This window comes from Oryza glaberrima, chromosome 1 (assembly GCF_000147395.1).
Source record: "Oryza glaberrima chromosome 1, OglaRS2, whole genome shotgun sequence".
Classification (NCBI taxonomy): domain Eukaryota; kingdom Viridiplantae; phylum Streptophyta; class Magnoliopsida; order Poales; family Poaceae; genus Oryza; species Oryza glaberrima.
The window spans coordinates 35,734,968-35,752,079 of record NC_068326.1 but is presented as its reverse complement, the minus strand read 5'-3'; the positions used below and the strand labels follow the sequence as shown (position 1 = coordinate 35,752,079).

Below are 17,112 nucleotides of genomic sequence, written 5' to 3'. Positions count from 1 at the left end.
GCGGCGGGAGGGCCCCACCTGTCAGTGAGACGACCATCGCGGTAACCGCATCCAAATAAATCCACGTGGCCGCCACGCCGAGCGAATTGACCGTACAACCAAGCCGCAGAGAAGAGGAAGGCGGAATCAGTCGAGGGCGAGGCGGCGGCGGCGGCGGCGATGGCGACGGCGAGGAAGGCGCCGCGCATGGTGGCGATCTGGGCGGTGGTGGTGGTGGTGGTGGTGGTCGCCGCCGATCTGTTCGGAGCGGCGGTCGCGCGGTCGGCGTCGGCGCGTCACGCGGTGGGGAAGAAGCAGCGGGAGTTCGACTACTTCGCGCTGGCGCTGCAGTGGCCTGGCACCATCTGCGCCTCAACCCGTCACTGCTGCGCCATCAACGGATGCTGCCGGTAGAGCCTCCTCCCCGTCTCCTCCCACCGCCGCCGCCGCACGCGCGCGCTCGTCGGCCGGTTTTGGTGGTCGTTGCGATTTTCGCGCGCGCGCCGCGACCTTCGGAGATTTTTTTTTTCCCCTGATGCGGTTGCTTTTGCAGCTCGGAGCCGCTCCAGACGTTCACGATCCGTAAGTGCGCCGCGCGGCTGCTCGATCGATCGGTTTAATCCCACCCTCGCGTTCGATTTGGATGCCGTTTGCTGCTCGAGCGAATCAATTTCTGATTGATCGATGTGTGTGCGTGTGTATTTTGCGTACTGGATGAACAGATGGGCTGTGGCCGGACTACGACGACGGGACCTGGCCGGCGTGCTGCCGCCACACCAGCTTCGACATGGACAAGGTACTTGGCTGCAGAGCTCCTCCTCTTTGTAGCTCGAATGCTCGATGCTTACACGGTTAATTGAAAGAGTGACAATGACAAGGTGGTTGTGCTTTGGTGCTAACCTTATCGATGCATGGATTCGTCATTCGATTTTTGTGGTGTAGATATTGCCCCTGAAGCCGACGCTTGAGAAGTACTGGCCGTCCCTTTACTGCTCATCCTCTTCCACTTGCTTCAGTGGCAAGGGGCCCTTCTGGGCTCATGAGGTATATAAAAGTTTCAGAAGTCAAGAACTAATGGATTGGATTATACAAGTATACCTCTTTTGGATTTGCAACTGACCTTTTGTGCTGTTTTCCTGTCTGTTTGTCATATGGTATTCGATCATTCGTGGCATATCTTTAGTGGGGTAATGTTCTTCAAATCATTCCACCTTATGTTATGAGCTTTCTTATTGTTTAACTTTCTAACAGGAAGTTATTGATTCCACTTGAAATATCACGTAGTTATATTTACTAGGCACTGATTTGTCATTACTCAACTCAGCTTTCTTTTTTTCTCAGAGAAACATGGAACATGCTCATCCCCGGTAGTTAAGGATGAATTAGAGTATTTCACCACTGCTCTTGACCTCTACTTCAAATACAACGTCACGGTAAGCATTTGGGCTTGGACTTACTAGTTGTAGGCTTGTAGCATCGAGTTGATTTACTTTCCAGACAAAAGTCACTGGGTCACAAATTACAGCAACAGTAGCCTTTTGTCCAAATAGGTCAGGGTGTTATAAGGACAAGGCCCAAGTTGAGCCACATGCCATGGCACAAAATCTTGTCCTTTTTTCACTGATTAAATTGCACCGCATTGCAGGAAATGTTGGCAAGTGGTGGTATCCATGTTTCAAATGGTAAACAATATGCGCTAACTGATGTCATTGATGCCATCAAATGTGCTTTTGGGGCCTCACCGCAAATTGTTTGCAAGAAGGGCTCAGTTGAAGAACTGAGGTTATGCTTTGACAAAGATTTGAAGGTTCGCTCTCCTTTTTGTTCTTCGAACAACTTCCTACAGTTTGTATCATGAAAATTATGCTGTCTTTTAGAATGAACGACCAACAGCATGCACATTTTGAAATTATGTTCCTACAGGCCTGCAGTTTCATTTGCTAAAACTCAAGCATTTACCAACCTCAAACATGCTACATCTTTCTATATGTATGCCTAATAGTGAAAACAAAAAACTTGATCACTGTTGAAACACCACTAAACTGTACGGAATTCAAGGTGATTATATGCATCATATAGTGTTTTCTGCTTGTGTTTCTTCATGCCCCTATTAAGGAATGTTTTATCTGTTGTGTTGAAATTTCTAAACATGTGCTGCATAAATTTTGACTGGTGAGTATTTTTCCCAAACTAGCTACCCATGTGAATATTTTCCCCAAAAGTTGGGAATGTGCGCAGTCCTGCACGTGTTATTTGGCAATGTCTCACACGGTCACATGTTGCATATGCTGTACAATAAAATACTATAATCTTGCTTTTTCAAAGAAAACCTGTACAATATTGCTAAACTCGGTGGTATATTTCCAGCCCCTTGATTGCCTTACTACTACTGCTACCAATGAAAACGTATCGAAGAAGAAGTATTGCCCTCGATACATCACCCTGCCAACATATGACCCCATAGGTAAGTTCAGTTGCTGGAATGTAAATCATTTTTCCAACTCTTGATGCGCATGCTAATCCTATTGTCTGATTCGTCTGAACATGATTGCAGTACATGCTAATTCTACTCGGGAGATCATAACAGTCGAAAGTGAGGTCTATGGATATCTTTACACATCCTAAGATACGATTACCGCGAGCAAGAATTACATGGCCATGATGAAGCCGGTAGTTCAGGGCTCTTAGCTGCTTAAGACATACTGGGGCCGGCATTGAGGTTCAAGGAAATGTATATCTAGATAACTCGATTATTACATTTGTAAGCACGGCACGCCAGAACAACGGATAATGTGATTGTGTCTGAAAAATCAATTGCTTTATGTACTATGCAAGGTTGGAAAATAGTTCGTCCATGTATATAGTCATTGGTCAGGGTCATCTGCGACTGCAATCTGCTGAATTACAATGGACAGTGGCAATCGGTCTGAACTTTTCTGGCTACGAATATCTATCATGTATGTGCCCAGAGTACGTGTTGACATGGAGCAAGTCATCACGTGAATTTTGAGTACAATTCGTTAAGATCGTGCGAGACATTTTCGAGTGAAGAACTTTATTGTGTTGTCATCGTCAGTTATACATGTTCCCTTTGTACAGGTGAAAATGCACACTTTTGCACACCGGCAATTGCAGCAAATACAAACCAACAACTGTAGAACAGTACTCCCTCCCTCCGTTTTTTGAAATGTTTGACGCCGTTGACTTTTTTAGCACATGTTTAACCATTCGTCTTATTCAAAAAATTTAAGTAATTATTAATTCTTTTCCTATCATTTGATTCATTGTTAAATATATTTTCATGTAGGCATATAATTTTACATATTTCACAAAAGTTTTTGAATAAGACGAACGGTTAAACATGTGCTAAAAAGTCAACGGTGTCAAACATTTCGAAACGGAGGGAGTATAAATCAAGCGAGCATGGCACAAACAGCAACCAATTTTCATGTAGAAAAAGGTCGATCAAAATTCTTAAGTCACCAGCTGCGAACTACAGCATAAGGCGGTAAGGCCCGCAGACCGGGGCACACAACTTTTAACAGCTCTAGTCAAGTCTTACAACATTCAGATGTATTTTCACTTTCCGCTTTCCAGTGAAACCTGCCAATTCAGTGTCCTAGCCTGTAATTTTTCAATGGAATCAACCAGCACGGTACTTTGGTCATGCAGCAGCGGCTAGCACGTCCAGAAATGCATGAATCTGCAAAATATGACAAGTGTCATCAAAACTTCCAATAAAAGCAAAATAATGTTGAAGCATTATTGATTCACGGTTATTAAAATGATAAAGATGAACGTGGAGAGACTGCCAATAGAAAACAAAAAGCAAAACCAAGTATATATTACATGTACTTATCAAACTATGGAACTTCACTAAAGAAATAAAGGATTAACAAGTGGGGGGTACAGGAAGTGACTAACTTACTCTCAGAATTCATGGCCTAAAGATGCGCATCTGAGGTTGGAAAACAGAGCGAAGCCTGTACATACATCTCCATGACCCCATGAATTCACCCGAAAACTGGTGGGTTGTTGAACTCATGTTGTGAGGATCATCTAAAGCAAGCAAACTTTAGCCATGTTTTTAGATAATGAGAGGAAAGGTGATCTGGTATGTCTGCCTGCAGTAGTAGCAAGACAATCATAAGTATACCGAATAAAATAGACGGTGTTAATTTAGTAACTTCACTGAATGAAAAGTGTTAATAAAAAAGAAGATAGCATACAATGTCCCATGAAGCAGAAAAGCCATCAGTTGAAAGATACCAACATCCATGGTGCGATTCAATGCCCCTCCTATTGGAGGTACCAAGTTCAAGCAGCTGATCAAGATCGTCCTCGTCAGAATCATATCTCCGTCGCTTTCTCTTCCGATCTCTCTTTCTCCTTTTATGGCTACCTCTTATGAGATCCTCATCATCACTGTCTAGTGCAATTGAGTTCCCATCATTTTGGACCAATGGGTAATCATCAGCCTTGCGAAATTCTATTCTGTTACAAGTGAACAGATGCTCACAAGAATCAGCTGATTTGCACCCTTTTGACAATTCACAGAAAACTAGCCAGGACTGGATGCCTATCCACTTAAGTGCGTCCGGAAGTTCTGTATCCACAAATCCCTTCATGAGAGCAAAATGATCAGCATCAGTCAATTGATTAGTGCTCTTCAGAAGCTCTTGCATCTGTCCTTGTTCTTCCTCTTGTTCTTCATCATTCATGAGGCGCCAAAGTTGTCTGCCCTTAGAAATGACACAGTTCAATAGCACAAGTTCATCAAGAGATATGTGATCACTGTGTGCTGACAAAAGAACCTCAAGCCAACAGCATGGGAACACCATTTCCTTGCACTGTGAATTCAGCTTGATCAACTTCCCCAAAGCTCTCAAGAAATTAAGAAGCCTTTGTTCATCTAAATGAATAAGAAGATGTTGAGAAAGAGAAGAAAACTGCTCGTCCATCAAAAATTCATCAACTAACTGCCATGCATCTCTGGAATTCTCCTCATACATCAAGTAAACGAATTGATCTACAAAATATTCTGTGTCAATTTGCAGTATTTCACCGTCTTTGACGGAATCAGCAAGCTCTTCAGAAGACCAGAAGTCTGGGACATACTCCAGGAAATTTTCCACAGTCTGCAGAACATCGAGATCACGAAAATAATGGGGCTTAGTAGCAACAACAGCAGGAGACTGCCCATGCTTGCCTTTCCACTCAAGCTCTTCCCAACAAATATCACGATTCACAAATGCAAATTGAGAAAGTGCCCTAGCACCCTTCTTATGTGTCAATTCACCAGTAACCGCAAAGTGACCAAACCACTGCATTATCCGCTTTGGGTTCCCTGTAGAACATAATAAATGGAATGTCACTATGTCAGAAAGAATAGATGCTCATGCTCCTTCCAGTATCAAACCAGTCTTTCTGGGTTGCAACAGAGACACAGAAAACTCAATATGCTTTGTATATTTGATTCAGGGCTTACTACAGCTGCACAGCACAAAAAGTTACATGGATGTTTAGCATGTTTTCAGTACACAAAGGCACTCACCCTACAATCTCTCTGACAAATTACACTAAATAAGATCATACAATCATATATGCAAGTATGCGAGAGCCAACTCATGTCAGTCAGTCCAAGTTGAGACCTAGATCACAGCCAAAAAATGGTTCTATACCTAAAACACAAATAGAAAAAGGCAGGAACAAAGCATGATGTTACTGTAGTGGAAACACCATTTCATCTTCTTCTAGTGTATGGCACATTTGTATTAATCTAAGAATGTGTTAAACTACTTGCATGAGTGAGGGACTGAGGGGCGGGCCACTAGTTACTACCCATTATGTGAAGAAGTAATTCAAACTGAGTGTACGCAATTATGCATAATTCCATATCTTGTATTGCCAACAAGCCAAACAGGCTTAATATTTTTATGCAACTGTAATAGAGGAACAAATGTCATATTTCTAGGTAAATCCCTAAACAGATATATCTCAACTAGAGTATGTTCTGGATACTGAACAGTGAGTCGCAGCAAGAAAAAGGAATATAAAACAGATATATGTGAGCAGCAGTAGAAAAATTCAGAGCATCGAGTTCTTAGTGTAATTCCTTACCTTGGAAGAAGTCCTCTAGCATCTGGCATTTCTTTGCTATAATAGAACCTGCTTTTTTGGGCTTTTTGTCAAAAATCATCCGCAGCAAGCGGGCAGCGACATCCCGTTTGGAATTTTTCATCCCCAAGAGATTGAGAAACAGGTCCCGCTGGCCATATGGGTCGAGCAAATGAATGGATGAGACCGTACTGCAGAGCCACATCCGAGCCTCATACCCACCTCCAGACTTTATAACCGACCTGATTATAGGCTCCACCTTGCCAAGAAGAGATCGCCTTGCTTTTACAGCATCTGTATCAACACTACCACCATCTGTGGTCCCTTGAAAAAAGAGTTGAACCATCTTCCAAGAGAGATTTTCTAGCTCCTGAAATTGAAAGTTGCAAATTGCAATAACAATGTTTCACATTCTCCAGTCCTCATTGAAGTAACGCATATAGGTAACACTAAAACCTTAGATTGCCAAGTAAAATTCAACATGGATTTAACTTAGCCGAGATTTGATCCCAACACCTATTTATCTGTTGAAACGTCATAGGTAATTTTAATCGGAAACCCTAAACTGAAATGCAAAATTTAAAAGTTCCTGGCTAGGAAATAGAAACCGAAGCACAACAGGTACCAACTGAGACCTCTACGGCAGCGGGGCAGGTTAGCGTCTCTCACGATTCACGAACACCTCCAGGCCGACCAAGTCATGGAGGAGGAGGCGAGGCGGAGATGGGAGGCGAGGCGGAAGAGCAGCAAAGAGGAAGGGGGCGACAAGGAAAGGCCCCCTGCCCGAGGACGGCGGGAGGATGTGGCGTGAGGAGGAAGGCGGCGGCGGTGGCGGCGGCGGATCGAGCAGGCGAGGAGAGGAAAACCTCACAACTCCCCCGAGCACCACGATCTCTCTCCAGCTCCAAGAGGACTCCGTGATTGCGACCAAATTCTCGACCAATTTAATGAACAGATTAGGAGCGCGACGCTTACCAGCTGGGCGCGGCGGGGGTTCCCAGTTCCCACTAGGGCACGACGAGGAAGAGAGGCGGTAGTATGCTCGTTGCGGTGAGCGGCGGCGGCGGCGGCGGCGGCGGAGCGCCGAGCAGCGCGGCGCGGAGGATCGGAAAGAATGAGGCGGTGACGGTGAAATTGGAGAAATTTGCCACCCAATTCACATACTTTTTTTTTCTCGATTCGTACGATCATTAGTAAATTTCAGAAAACTACATGTTTTATGTTTTATGGTTCAAGTTACAGAAAACCACACACATTTTAACATTTACTCCCTCCGTCTCATAATATAAGGGATTTTAAGTTTTTTGCTTGCAACGTTTGACCAATCGTCTTATTCAAAATTTTTTGAAATTATTATTTATTTTATTTGTGACTTACCTTATTATCTACAGTACGAGCACAATTTTTTGTTTTTTATATTTGTAAAAAAAATTGAATAAGACGAGTGGTTAAACGTAGCAAACAAAAACTCAACATCCCTTATATTGTAGGACGGAGGGAATAGTAATTAAGTATATATATATTTTTTGGGTAGTTTTTTTTTCACAAAACCACAATATCAATGAATGGATTCACCTGTGAGATGACGTCGTTGTTTCACCTAGGATGAGGACGTGGCATCCTACTAATTTCGTGAGATGGCTGGTAATAGGATGCACGTCATTGTCCTATGTGGAACAACCACGTCATCTCACGGGTGAATCTATTTATTGATAGTGTGGTTTTGTGAAACTACACTACCAAAATATATGTACTTAAATACCAAGTGTCAAAGCGTGTGTGGTTTTCTGCAACTTGGACCATAAAACATGTAGTTTTGTAAAATTTACTCTACAGTCATACTCCCTCCATCAAAAAAACCAACCTAATACTGAACGTGACATATTATAGTACAATAAATCTAGATATACCTATGTCTGATTTGTAGTACTAGGATATATCACATCCAGTATTAGGTTGTTTTTTTATGCGACGGAGGGAGTACGTCTTTTGAAATGGGAAAATCTAAGGCCTTTCTGGTTTTAGTGTTAACGAGAGACTCTATAGGTACCTTAACAATATAGTACCAGTCCATCAAGCAACTAGAAAATATACTCCTATTTGTTTCAAATAAAAATTTATCCTTAAACTACTCATTCGATCCACGATCCGATTACATGGTTGTGTTCAGAATTAAATCTTTATAACAAGCTCACACATGATTATGTTTTGATGAAAAAATACAAATTACTTTTATAATATTCTAAATTACTTTTAGATTTCACTAAATTACTTCTTAGACATATAAAGGTAAATTTAATAAAGCCTAAAAGTAGAAGTAACTTAAAAAAAGGAAGTTACTTTATCACGACATTAAAATTAGATCCGTTATGGAGGTAAAAATATGAGTATATCCAGAAATTTAATTTAATCAGTACAAATTATGCAATTCACTAAAAATGATAATAAAATAAACAACTCACAACATTATGATTATATGAGGTAATTTAATCAAATCGGAAAGTAATTTATATATATGATAAAAGTAACTTACATATATAATAAAAGTAATTTACAACATAGACATTTCTTTCATCAAAACATAGTAATGCAAAATCCTGTTGTAAAGATTTAATTGCAACGAACACAATAGTATAATTGGATTATATATCGGGTATAAGTAATTTAAAATAAAAAACTGTAAAAAGAAAAAAAAGATATGTATAATTTGGTATACTAGTAGACAACCAGCCCTAAGATGAATTTCTGGTAAGACAATATAACGTGCGGTTTCTACGTAGTCATGTCCTTTTAAAATATATCACCAAAACTATGAATTGTTTGATTCCATATCACCATTACTCTCCTTGTCTGTTTCTCTATATATCACCACTACTGTCACCATTCCCCCATATGTCAGCTACACACAAAATAATAAAAATTGGTGTGGCCCATGTGGCCCCACAAGCGATGATGAAATGTATGTCCCACGGTTTTAATTATTTTTTCGGGATCCAATTGTCACGTAAGCGCCACGTCAATATCATGTGAGACGAAGACTTAGCCAAAGGAGTCACGTCAGTTAAAACCGAGCATAATACTACCGAGGGACCTTGTTTGCACGGTATTGTAAGATGGGAAATACGCTATACCTGGTTTTTGCATTCAAGCAAGAATTTCAGATTCAGCGACAAATTAAGAGATCTAAAGTGAACTTATTCATGCCCCCACTGCCAAGTTCGCGTAGCCCACAGGCCACAAAGCCCAACCCCAACCCACTACCTCCCCTCAACCACACAACGCTGCACATCCCCGCCGCTCCGCGAGTTGAAAAACTCGTGTTCCCTCAGATCCCGGCCGCCGCCCCCCCCCCCCCCCCTCTCTCTCTCTCTCCCAGCGAGAGACGCGCGTTCTCTCTCTCGTGAACTGGAGAGTGGAAAAAGAGTGAGGAGACGACGCGCCGCCACCCACCCACTCGACCGTTGCCACCGCTGCTTCCCTTCCCCTTTCCATTCCCCCTCCTCCCCACGCTCCTCCCCCATTTCAAATCCCCCCCCCCCACACACACCCTTCCACCGCCGCCACCGCCGCCGAATCTAGGGTTCATCGGGGATTCGGGATCGATGGAGAAGTACGAGAAGCTGGAGAAGGTGGGGGAAGGGACGTACGGGAAGGTGTACAAGGCGCAGGACAGGGCGACGGGGCAGCTGGTGGCGCTGAAGAAGACGAGGCTGGAGATGGACGAGGAGGGGATCCCGCCCACCGCGCTGCGCGAGATCTCCATCCTCAGGCTGCTCTCCCAGTCGCTCTACGTCGTCCGCCTCCTCTCCGTCGAGCAGGCCACCAAGAACAGCAAGCCCGTCCTCTACCTCGTCTTCGAGTTCCTCGACACCGACCTCAAGAAGTTCGTCGACGCCTACCGCAAGGGCCCCAACCCTCGCCCCCTCCCCACCAACGTCATCAAGGTACACCTCTTGCCTGATTATCCCGTGTCTTCTTCGCTTCTGGGTTGGTTGCCTAGGTGAAAATCGGTTGCAGCAACCATGTTAGTGAAAATGAATGAAACACTAAATGTATGAGTTTTCAAATGACATTATTGATTTTTCAGTTTTTTTTTCACTATTCAGAGGCAAATACTGGGCCATGGAAGTGTGGATCAAATTAAATACGAAATAGAAAAAAAATTTAACAATCCTTATAGTTCCTATGTCTCTCTTTTTTTATATATATAATCTCTGATTGTTGGAGGTTTTTCCTTTGATTATTGTGAGACCTTTTACAAACAAAGATAGATGATGCACGACCGACTAATCGGTTAGTGGTTTCATATTCTGTCAAGTTGCACATTGCTCTAATTGCATAGAATTCACAATTGTTGCACGTTAATTATGCATACAACAACAGTGATCCAAGTTAGTTCTCTACAAATTTTATATGGCAATGAAAAGAAATGACTTCTTTTTTTTTTCAATTCCCTGCAGAGCTTCTTGTATCAGTTATGCAAAGGAGTCGCACATTGCCATGGCCATGGTGTCCTTCACCGGTTGGACTCTGTTCTCTCCCTGTGATTTATGTTGCTGGGCTTATCAGCCCCATACAGCATTGCAGTTGTTGATAACATGGTTTATACTTATTCCTGCTCAATTTTGTAGTGATTTAAAGCCACAAAACCTGTTGGTCGACAAGGAAAAGGGGATATTGAAAATTGCTGATCTTGGGCTAGGTAGGGCGTTCACTGTTCCTATGAAAAGCTACACACATGAGGTAATGTTTACACATCTCATCTGGGCTAATTTCTGAACATGCTCTAGCAATTTCCTTATATGTCTGTTTTGTGTTGCAGATTGTGACTCTTTGGTACAGAGCTCCTGAAGTTTTGCTTGGATCAACACATTACTCAACCGGTGTTGACATTTGGTCCGTTGGTTGCATCTTCGGTATGCTCCTTTTGATCTTTGTTACGGCTTTGTGGGGGCACTTCATTCTTATATTTGAAAAACCAAAAGCACAACCTGGATACAACTTTTAAACAAACGCACTAGCAGATTCATGGTCACCTGTTTATATCAACCTTTAAACAAAGGAGAGGTAGATGTGCACCAGCAGTTCTAAAGTTTTTCGTGTATGTGTTATCAAGGATTCTTTAGTTTTGAATGAATGTGTATATTTGAGCTCCAATTTTTCATCGCTGTCATGATCTTTGAATTTCTGGCTGACTAAGCAGCATATATCATACTTTTGCTTCAAGTTTTTCCCTTGCTTTCAGTATAAAAAACATACTGCCTCCTCATTTTGATTCTCGTACTGTTCTATACAGCTGAAATGGTCAGAAGACAAGCTCTTTTTCCAGGTGACTCTGAGTTGCAACAGTTGCTTCACATTTTCAGGTCTTTCTTCCTTCTGCCTTTCATGATTAGCAAGAAGTGCAGTTATCATAATATGAGTTACATTGCTTATCTGCTAAGACAATGGTTTAATAATTTGATAATCGGTAGTTATTGCTGTAGATGATGATTTTTTTTTCATAAATCCATGTTTGACATAGTCTGAACATATAGCTGTGTGTGATGAAAAATTGCCATGCTAGAATTTCATAAACTACTTTCTGTATAGTGTGTGATAGTTTGCCTCAGCCTGTATACCTTATGGTAATTTATTCAGGGAGTATTATGCATTAAGCCATTGACTAAAACCGACTTCTTAATAGGTTGTTGGGAACTCCTACTGAGGAGCAGTGGCCTGGAGTAACTGATTTGAGGGACTGGCATGAGTTTCCACAGTGGAAGCCACAGATTTTAGAACGTCAAGTCCCATCATTGGAGCCTGAAGGAGTTGACCTTTTATCGGTAAGAAAACTGATCTATACTGGTTTTCCATTTTGTCACTATTCGAAATTATTTAGGCTGTAAGATAATTTGAAGTTCTCCCTAATTTAATAGCTTCAAAGGAATCTTTCATGTATGATTTTGGTTGGTTTTAAATTGTGCCCAACTTCTCTTGATTTGCTAAATTGTGTTCAATTTTTCAACAAGATGTGAGGTGATAATATTGTGAATAATTTCTTGCAGAAAATGCTCCAGTATAACCCAGCAAATCGGATCTCAGCAAAGGCTGCTATGGAACACCCCTACTTCGACAGCCTCGACAAGTCCCAGTTCTAGTTTGTACCATGTGATTGACGAAGTCCATGTTCTGTTGTGTCATTTGATTATAAACGTGTTGCTGTTAGCAGCAAGGAAATTCGTTTTGCCTACTTAGCACCCTACTTTGTGATCCAACAAGGAAATCCGTTTGCCATCTAGGCAACTTGAATACAGTTTGAATGTAAAATGGGTTTGTTTCTATGCTGTATGGCATATGTATTATGGACAAGAAGGTTGCAATATATTTGCCTGTTTCTTTGACGAAGTATTGCCAAGCATTAGTTTCCACCTTTACACTTGCAATGATTTTGTTAGTCGTTGTTTAGTAGATTATCAAATTCATTCATGTGCTCTGAGGGGCGATTTGCTTATATGTTAAAAATCTTTTTTGTGCTCTAAAAAGATGAAGCCATGGTCCAATATTTGTCACCGTAATTAGCTGGGATGCTGAAAATGATGAAGATGATCGATTAAGTTTGAAACTCATGAAAATAAAGATTAAGTTGGTGCACATAAAACGAGAAAACTATTAGTACATGATTAATTAAGTTTTAATTATTATAAACTTAACAAATGGGTATATTTGATATTTTAAAGCAACTTTCATATAGAAAGTTTTTCACAAAACGCACCGTTTAATAGTTTGAAGAGCGTGCTTATGAAAATCGAGGTAAAATCTTAATCTTGAGAAAAAAAACATCAATTGACTTTCAATTCAACTTTAGTGAGATCAAGCATATACTATTAGTTTACGTTTTTTCAGCGTGTACTACTTTCCCGTTCCAAAATATAGATATCTTTTAGGTTAACACGGTTATTAAGAAAGTAGTATGTGATAATTATTAAAGAAAATGTGTGATTGATTGAAAAGAGAAAGTATGTGAAAGAGAATGGATGTGATTAGTTGAGAGGAAGATGTAGGAAGAAAAATTGCTTTATTTTAAGACAAGGCATTGTACTAGAAATAAATTTTTTTTGATAAACTACTGTGCTAGAAATAATACCGAGGTAATAGGAAACTCATTTGCGAGTGAGTATGACATTATGTCTGTCATGCACACAGGTCGTCCACTCGTCCAACTTGGTCAAGGAAAATCAAATCCTTCGTCAGGACTCAGGACCCACCTGTCAGTGACGGCGCGCGCCCGCGAGTCACGGCGTCGGTCCGCCACTTCTCGCGTGTGTGCCGGGGCCCGACTATAAAGTGGCCCCGTGGTCCCAGTCGACTTGGAGTCGAAGCCTTCTCAGAATCACATCCAGAACATTCTAGATCCTTCCAGAAGCACGCGAGAGAGGGGAGGAGAGAGAGAGCAGTGGGGGAGAAGAGAACCATGGAGAGCGCGGGGAGCGGGTCCGGCCACGCGGCGACGCCGGTGAGGTACGTCGCCCTCCCGCCACCGCGGGGCGTCCGCGACGGCGGCGGCTGGAACGTCCTCGTGCCGGAGTCCATGGCCTCCGAGTGGACGGTGGCGCACGTCCGCGGGGTGGTTCGGGTGGCGTCGAGAGGCGGCGGCGCCCCGGAGGTTTCCGTCGACATGGCCGCGCTGCAGGCCGCGCTGAACGGCCGCCGCGTCGGCGACGACGACCCCGACCTCCATCTCCGCCCGGAGCGGGGCGGGGGCCGGGACGCGCTGACGCCGGTGAGGTACGTGGCCCTCCTGCTACCGCGAGGCGTCAGTGACGGCGGCTGGAACATCCTCGTGCCGGAGGCCATGGCCTCCGAGTGGACGGTGGTGCACGTCCCCGCGGCAGCTGGCGTGGTTCGGGTGGCGTCGAGAGGTGGCGGCGCACCGGAGGTGTCCGTTAACATGGCCGCGCTGCAGGCCGCGCTGAACGGTCCCCGCCGCGGCGATGACCCCGACCACCTCCATCTCCGCTCGGGCCACCGCGGTGTGGGAGGAGGTGCTGCGGAGCGGGGCGGCGGTGGCGGCGCCGGCGGGCCGTGCTACGTCCCTGTGGTGTTCGTCCTCAACACCAGCAAGGAGGCCGAGAAAAAGGAGGTAAAGTATTCTCTCTGCCCTTTCCGTGCCATTTGCTTCACGAAACATGGAGCGGATGCCGCAGCAGCAGCGCCGCGGCGATTTTGCGGCGGTGGTACCGTGGTAGCGGTAGAACTCCATAGGGTTGTCGCCTTGTCGGATACTCGGATCTCGCTTGCTGGGGAAGGGCAATGCTCCAGACGAGCAGCGGCCCAAAGTTTGGTTTGCCAAAATTATCGATGCCGTGATGGGATGAGTTGTTGATTGTTGTCAGTTCTAGTGGTGTGCTAGTTTTTCCGATGATGTGTCGCTGTCGCTGTAGTATTTCGCCGCATGGATCGTTCCATGTACATGTGTGGATTCATTGTTTTACTTCACCTTACTTGATATAAAATAGTAGAGAAATGCACATAGTTATTTTTAGTCAATTATTTTTGTTGACGTACAGGTTGATTCAGCTGAAGGTTATTGAAAAATAATGTTCTGATTGCTTAGTAATTGAACTTGCGTGTCACTACTCACCAGTATCCACTTATCGTTAAATTCATTTTACCTAATGCAAAATTTTGTGGAGAACACCTCAGTATATTATACTTCAGTTAGCTTTGTCACTGTGAATCTGTGTGAGGGTTCCTAATGCTTTGTGTATGCGTGTGGTACTGGTAGACTGGTAGTACCTGAAGCTGTTGGATTGGACGTGGACATGTTATAAAAGTAACTGTGCTAAGCTGGTGCTTATGCAGTTTCAATAAATTTGGACTAGGACATTGATGTGCGTATCTATGCATTGTTCACCTAAAGAAATGAACATATATAAGTTACCTATTATTATTGATTCCGTTATTGCCTACGTATGTTATTGTTTGTTTTGTCTAAGTACACTGGATAATAAAACTTCACATAAGCATGCTAATTATGTATGTTATTGTTTATATAACTTGTACGTTTTGTGGGCACTGAAGGTAGAGTCTCAACTGTGATTCTAAAGAAACAATGGATGGCTAATTATTAGTTTGTTTTACTCAAGTAAATAGGTGAGCTTAATTAGATATCGTTGTTGTGTGATTAATAACTTTGATTCTTTGAACGACTGTGCATGCTATCTTTGCTTGGTGACACGCAGATGCAACTGTGGATAGATCGAGTAGTTGGAACACAGACATGCATCTGTAATCAGTTAACTCTTCATCCTTTAACCTCTAACTTCTGAAGTTGTCTTCTGCCCTCTAGCTGTGTTCATGTTTGCGTTACAGTAATAAAATGGTGAACTGACAGTGATCACAACAGCTATTCTGTTCAGCCGTTTTGTTTACTGAGTGTTGAAGTGTAGTCTGATGTACACTATGGCATTCATTGGATGTCTCTTTTTTTAGTACTTTTGAAAACTATGCCACAAGCCCACAACTAAATACTTCCTTTTGTTTCTGTGCTTTCAACCAGCACCAAGCACGCATGATCAGTCTGCTCATGTTGTCAACCTTTGCTGTCTACCTCCTCTACGCTATGCAGCACATCTCCAAGGATACGTTCCTCACAGTGGAATTGCTTCAGTTTGTGGGCCACATTGTTATGTGGGCTGTGGTGAGTTATTGCCTCACTTCTAATCATTGACCCTTAATTTTTGTCATTGTACTATCCTACTAAGTTGCACCAACAATTCACAACAGGCCTCAAGAGTTGCTCGAAGCACAAACAGAAGTGAGCCTCGTCTTGTGCCAAGGTAACTCAATCACATCATCTTATATTCTTATGGGTATTTCAATTTGTTGCTGCTCCGTGCTCCTCCAAGTAGCTCTATTTAGCCCCTTGACGCTATATTCTTACCCAGCCTGGCATTACAGTTCTAGTCAAAATGTGTTCTTTCTGAACTGTGTAATATATCCGTCCTTATGTCTGGTCACTCACTCACTCACTCACTTGATGTTGTATCTTCAGGTCTTTTATTACTGTGACCAAGAAGAACGCGTGAGAGAGACAATCAGTGTGCTCTCTAGTCTCTACCCCTTCGTCAGATGTTCAAGATGTTGGGAGTTTTTGCTACCTCGAGGCGATACTGTCCTCTGATGTCGCTTCTATTCGTTGGTTTCTACTTAGTAGTTAGATTGGCAATGGAAGTTGTTCTGCTCTCTTACCCATATCTGTGAATTGTGGATGTCTTACCGCTGCATATGTAGCAATACGGCAGAAATGATCACGAGTTTGCGACAGTTTGCTTCACATTTGCATGAGTATATTAGAGGATTAGTACTTTCAAGGTGTTGCCGGTAGTGTTGGCGTTCTCATGAACTCATGCTTGGATCTACATGAAATTTTGATATGCCTGCATTGTTCCTAAACTGATTCCTGCAAGCCGCTGCTCCCATAAGGCCGTAACTCGCTTCTAGTTGCAATACCCGCATATATTTTAGATTATATATTATCTTAGTTTGCATGTTTATGTATTAACCCATTAACTTTGACTAAAATCTGCGTCTGAAATGTTGCTGCGAAATGGCTGTCGTTTAAATTAGTCCATGAAGAGCTACCACCAAGTGAGATTCTCTCGCTTTGGCTTACTTAGTAAACCAATTTGAGATAGATTTGGAGCATCCGAGGCAGTAATATGTGAAATTTGAGATAGATTTGGAGGCGGTGTGCATTGTTAGCTATTACAAACCAGTTGTAAAGACTCTTAAAACTGGAGCATCTAAGACAGGAGTGTGTGAAAAAAAATTGATTGAAGAGTTTTTCTCATGCTGGACTGTAAAGACTCTTAAAACTGGAACATCAGAGACAGGAATGTGAGATTAAAAAAATTTGATTGAAGAGTTTTTCTCATGCTGGACGGTCAACAAAAATGTGTGAATACTTTTGATTGAATAGTTTTGACTCATGCTGGACGATGAACATTAGTTAATGAAGAGTTGTTGGTTCGT

The 17,112-nt window shown here is 42.7% G+C and overlaps 4 protein-coding genes across 5 annotated transcripts; 3 read left to right on the top strand and 1 right to left on the bottom strand.

Annotated features, from left to right (window-relative positions):
• The first annotated feature begins 79 nt into the window (after positions 1–79).
• LOC127772019 (ribonuclease 2-like) lies at positions 80–2,928 on the top strand. Its single transcript, XM_052297992.1, has 9 exons — positions 80–389; positions 533–561; positions 702–775; positions 922–1,023; positions 1,163–1,166; positions 1,321–1,412; positions 1,625–1,786; positions 2,347–2,443; positions 2,534–2,928. Exons 1-9 carry the CDS (start codon positions 160–162, stop codon positions 2,602–2,604), a joined length of 861 nt encoding a protein of 286 aa, XP_052153952.1. The 5' UTR covers positions 80–159; the 3' UTR covers positions 2,605–2,928.
• A 458-nt stretch (positions 2,929–3,386) lies between these two features.
• On the bottom strand, positions 3,387–7,302 carry LOC127771997 (uncharacterized). 2 transcript variants are annotated; one of them, XM_052297967.1, is made up of 5 exons: positions 7,072–7,302; positions 6,100–6,466; positions 4,209–5,326; positions 3,908–4,103; positions 3,387–3,682 (listed from the first exon to the last, which is right to left on the bottom strand). In XM_052297967.1, the coding sequence occupies exons 1-4, from the start codon at positions 7,285–7,287 to the stop codon at positions 4,035–4,037; spliced, it is 1,770 nt and encodes a 589-aa protein (XP_052153927.1). In that variant the 5' UTR covers positions 7,288–7,302; the 3' UTR covers positions 3,387–3,682; positions 3,908–4,034. The 2 variants fall into 2 exon arrangements, with proteins under 2 accessions (XP_052153927.1, XP_052153932.1); XM_052297972.1 differs by lacking the exon at positions 7,072–7,302 and adding an exon at positions 6,732–7,040.
• Positions 7,303–9,452: 2,150 nt separating this feature from the next.
• LOC127760223 (cyclin-dependent kinase B1-1) lies at positions 9,453–12,479 on the top strand. The gene is made up of 7 exons (XM_052284448.1): positions 9,453–10,040; positions 10,557–10,618; positions 10,728–10,839; positions 10,919–11,012; positions 11,393–11,462; positions 11,783–11,921; positions 12,144–12,479. The coding sequence occupies exons 1-7, from the start codon at positions 9,699–9,701 to the stop codon at positions 12,234–12,236; spliced, it is 912 nt and encodes a 303-aa protein (XP_052140408.1). The 5' UTR covers positions 9,453–9,698; the 3' UTR covers positions 12,237–12,479.
• Positions 12,480–13,469: 990 nt separating this feature from the next.
• On the top strand, positions 13,470–16,586 carry LOC127772489 (uncharacterized). Its single transcript, XM_052298419.1, has 4 exons — positions 13,470–14,218; positions 15,638–15,778; positions 15,865–15,917; positions 16,133–16,586. The coding sequence occupies exons 1-4, from the start codon at positions 13,550–13,552 to the stop codon at positions 16,164–16,166; spliced, it is 897 nt and encodes a 298-aa protein (XP_052154379.1). The 5' UTR covers positions 13,470–13,549; the 3' UTR covers positions 16,167–16,586.
• The last annotated feature ends 526 nt before the right edge of the window (positions 16,587–17,112 follow it).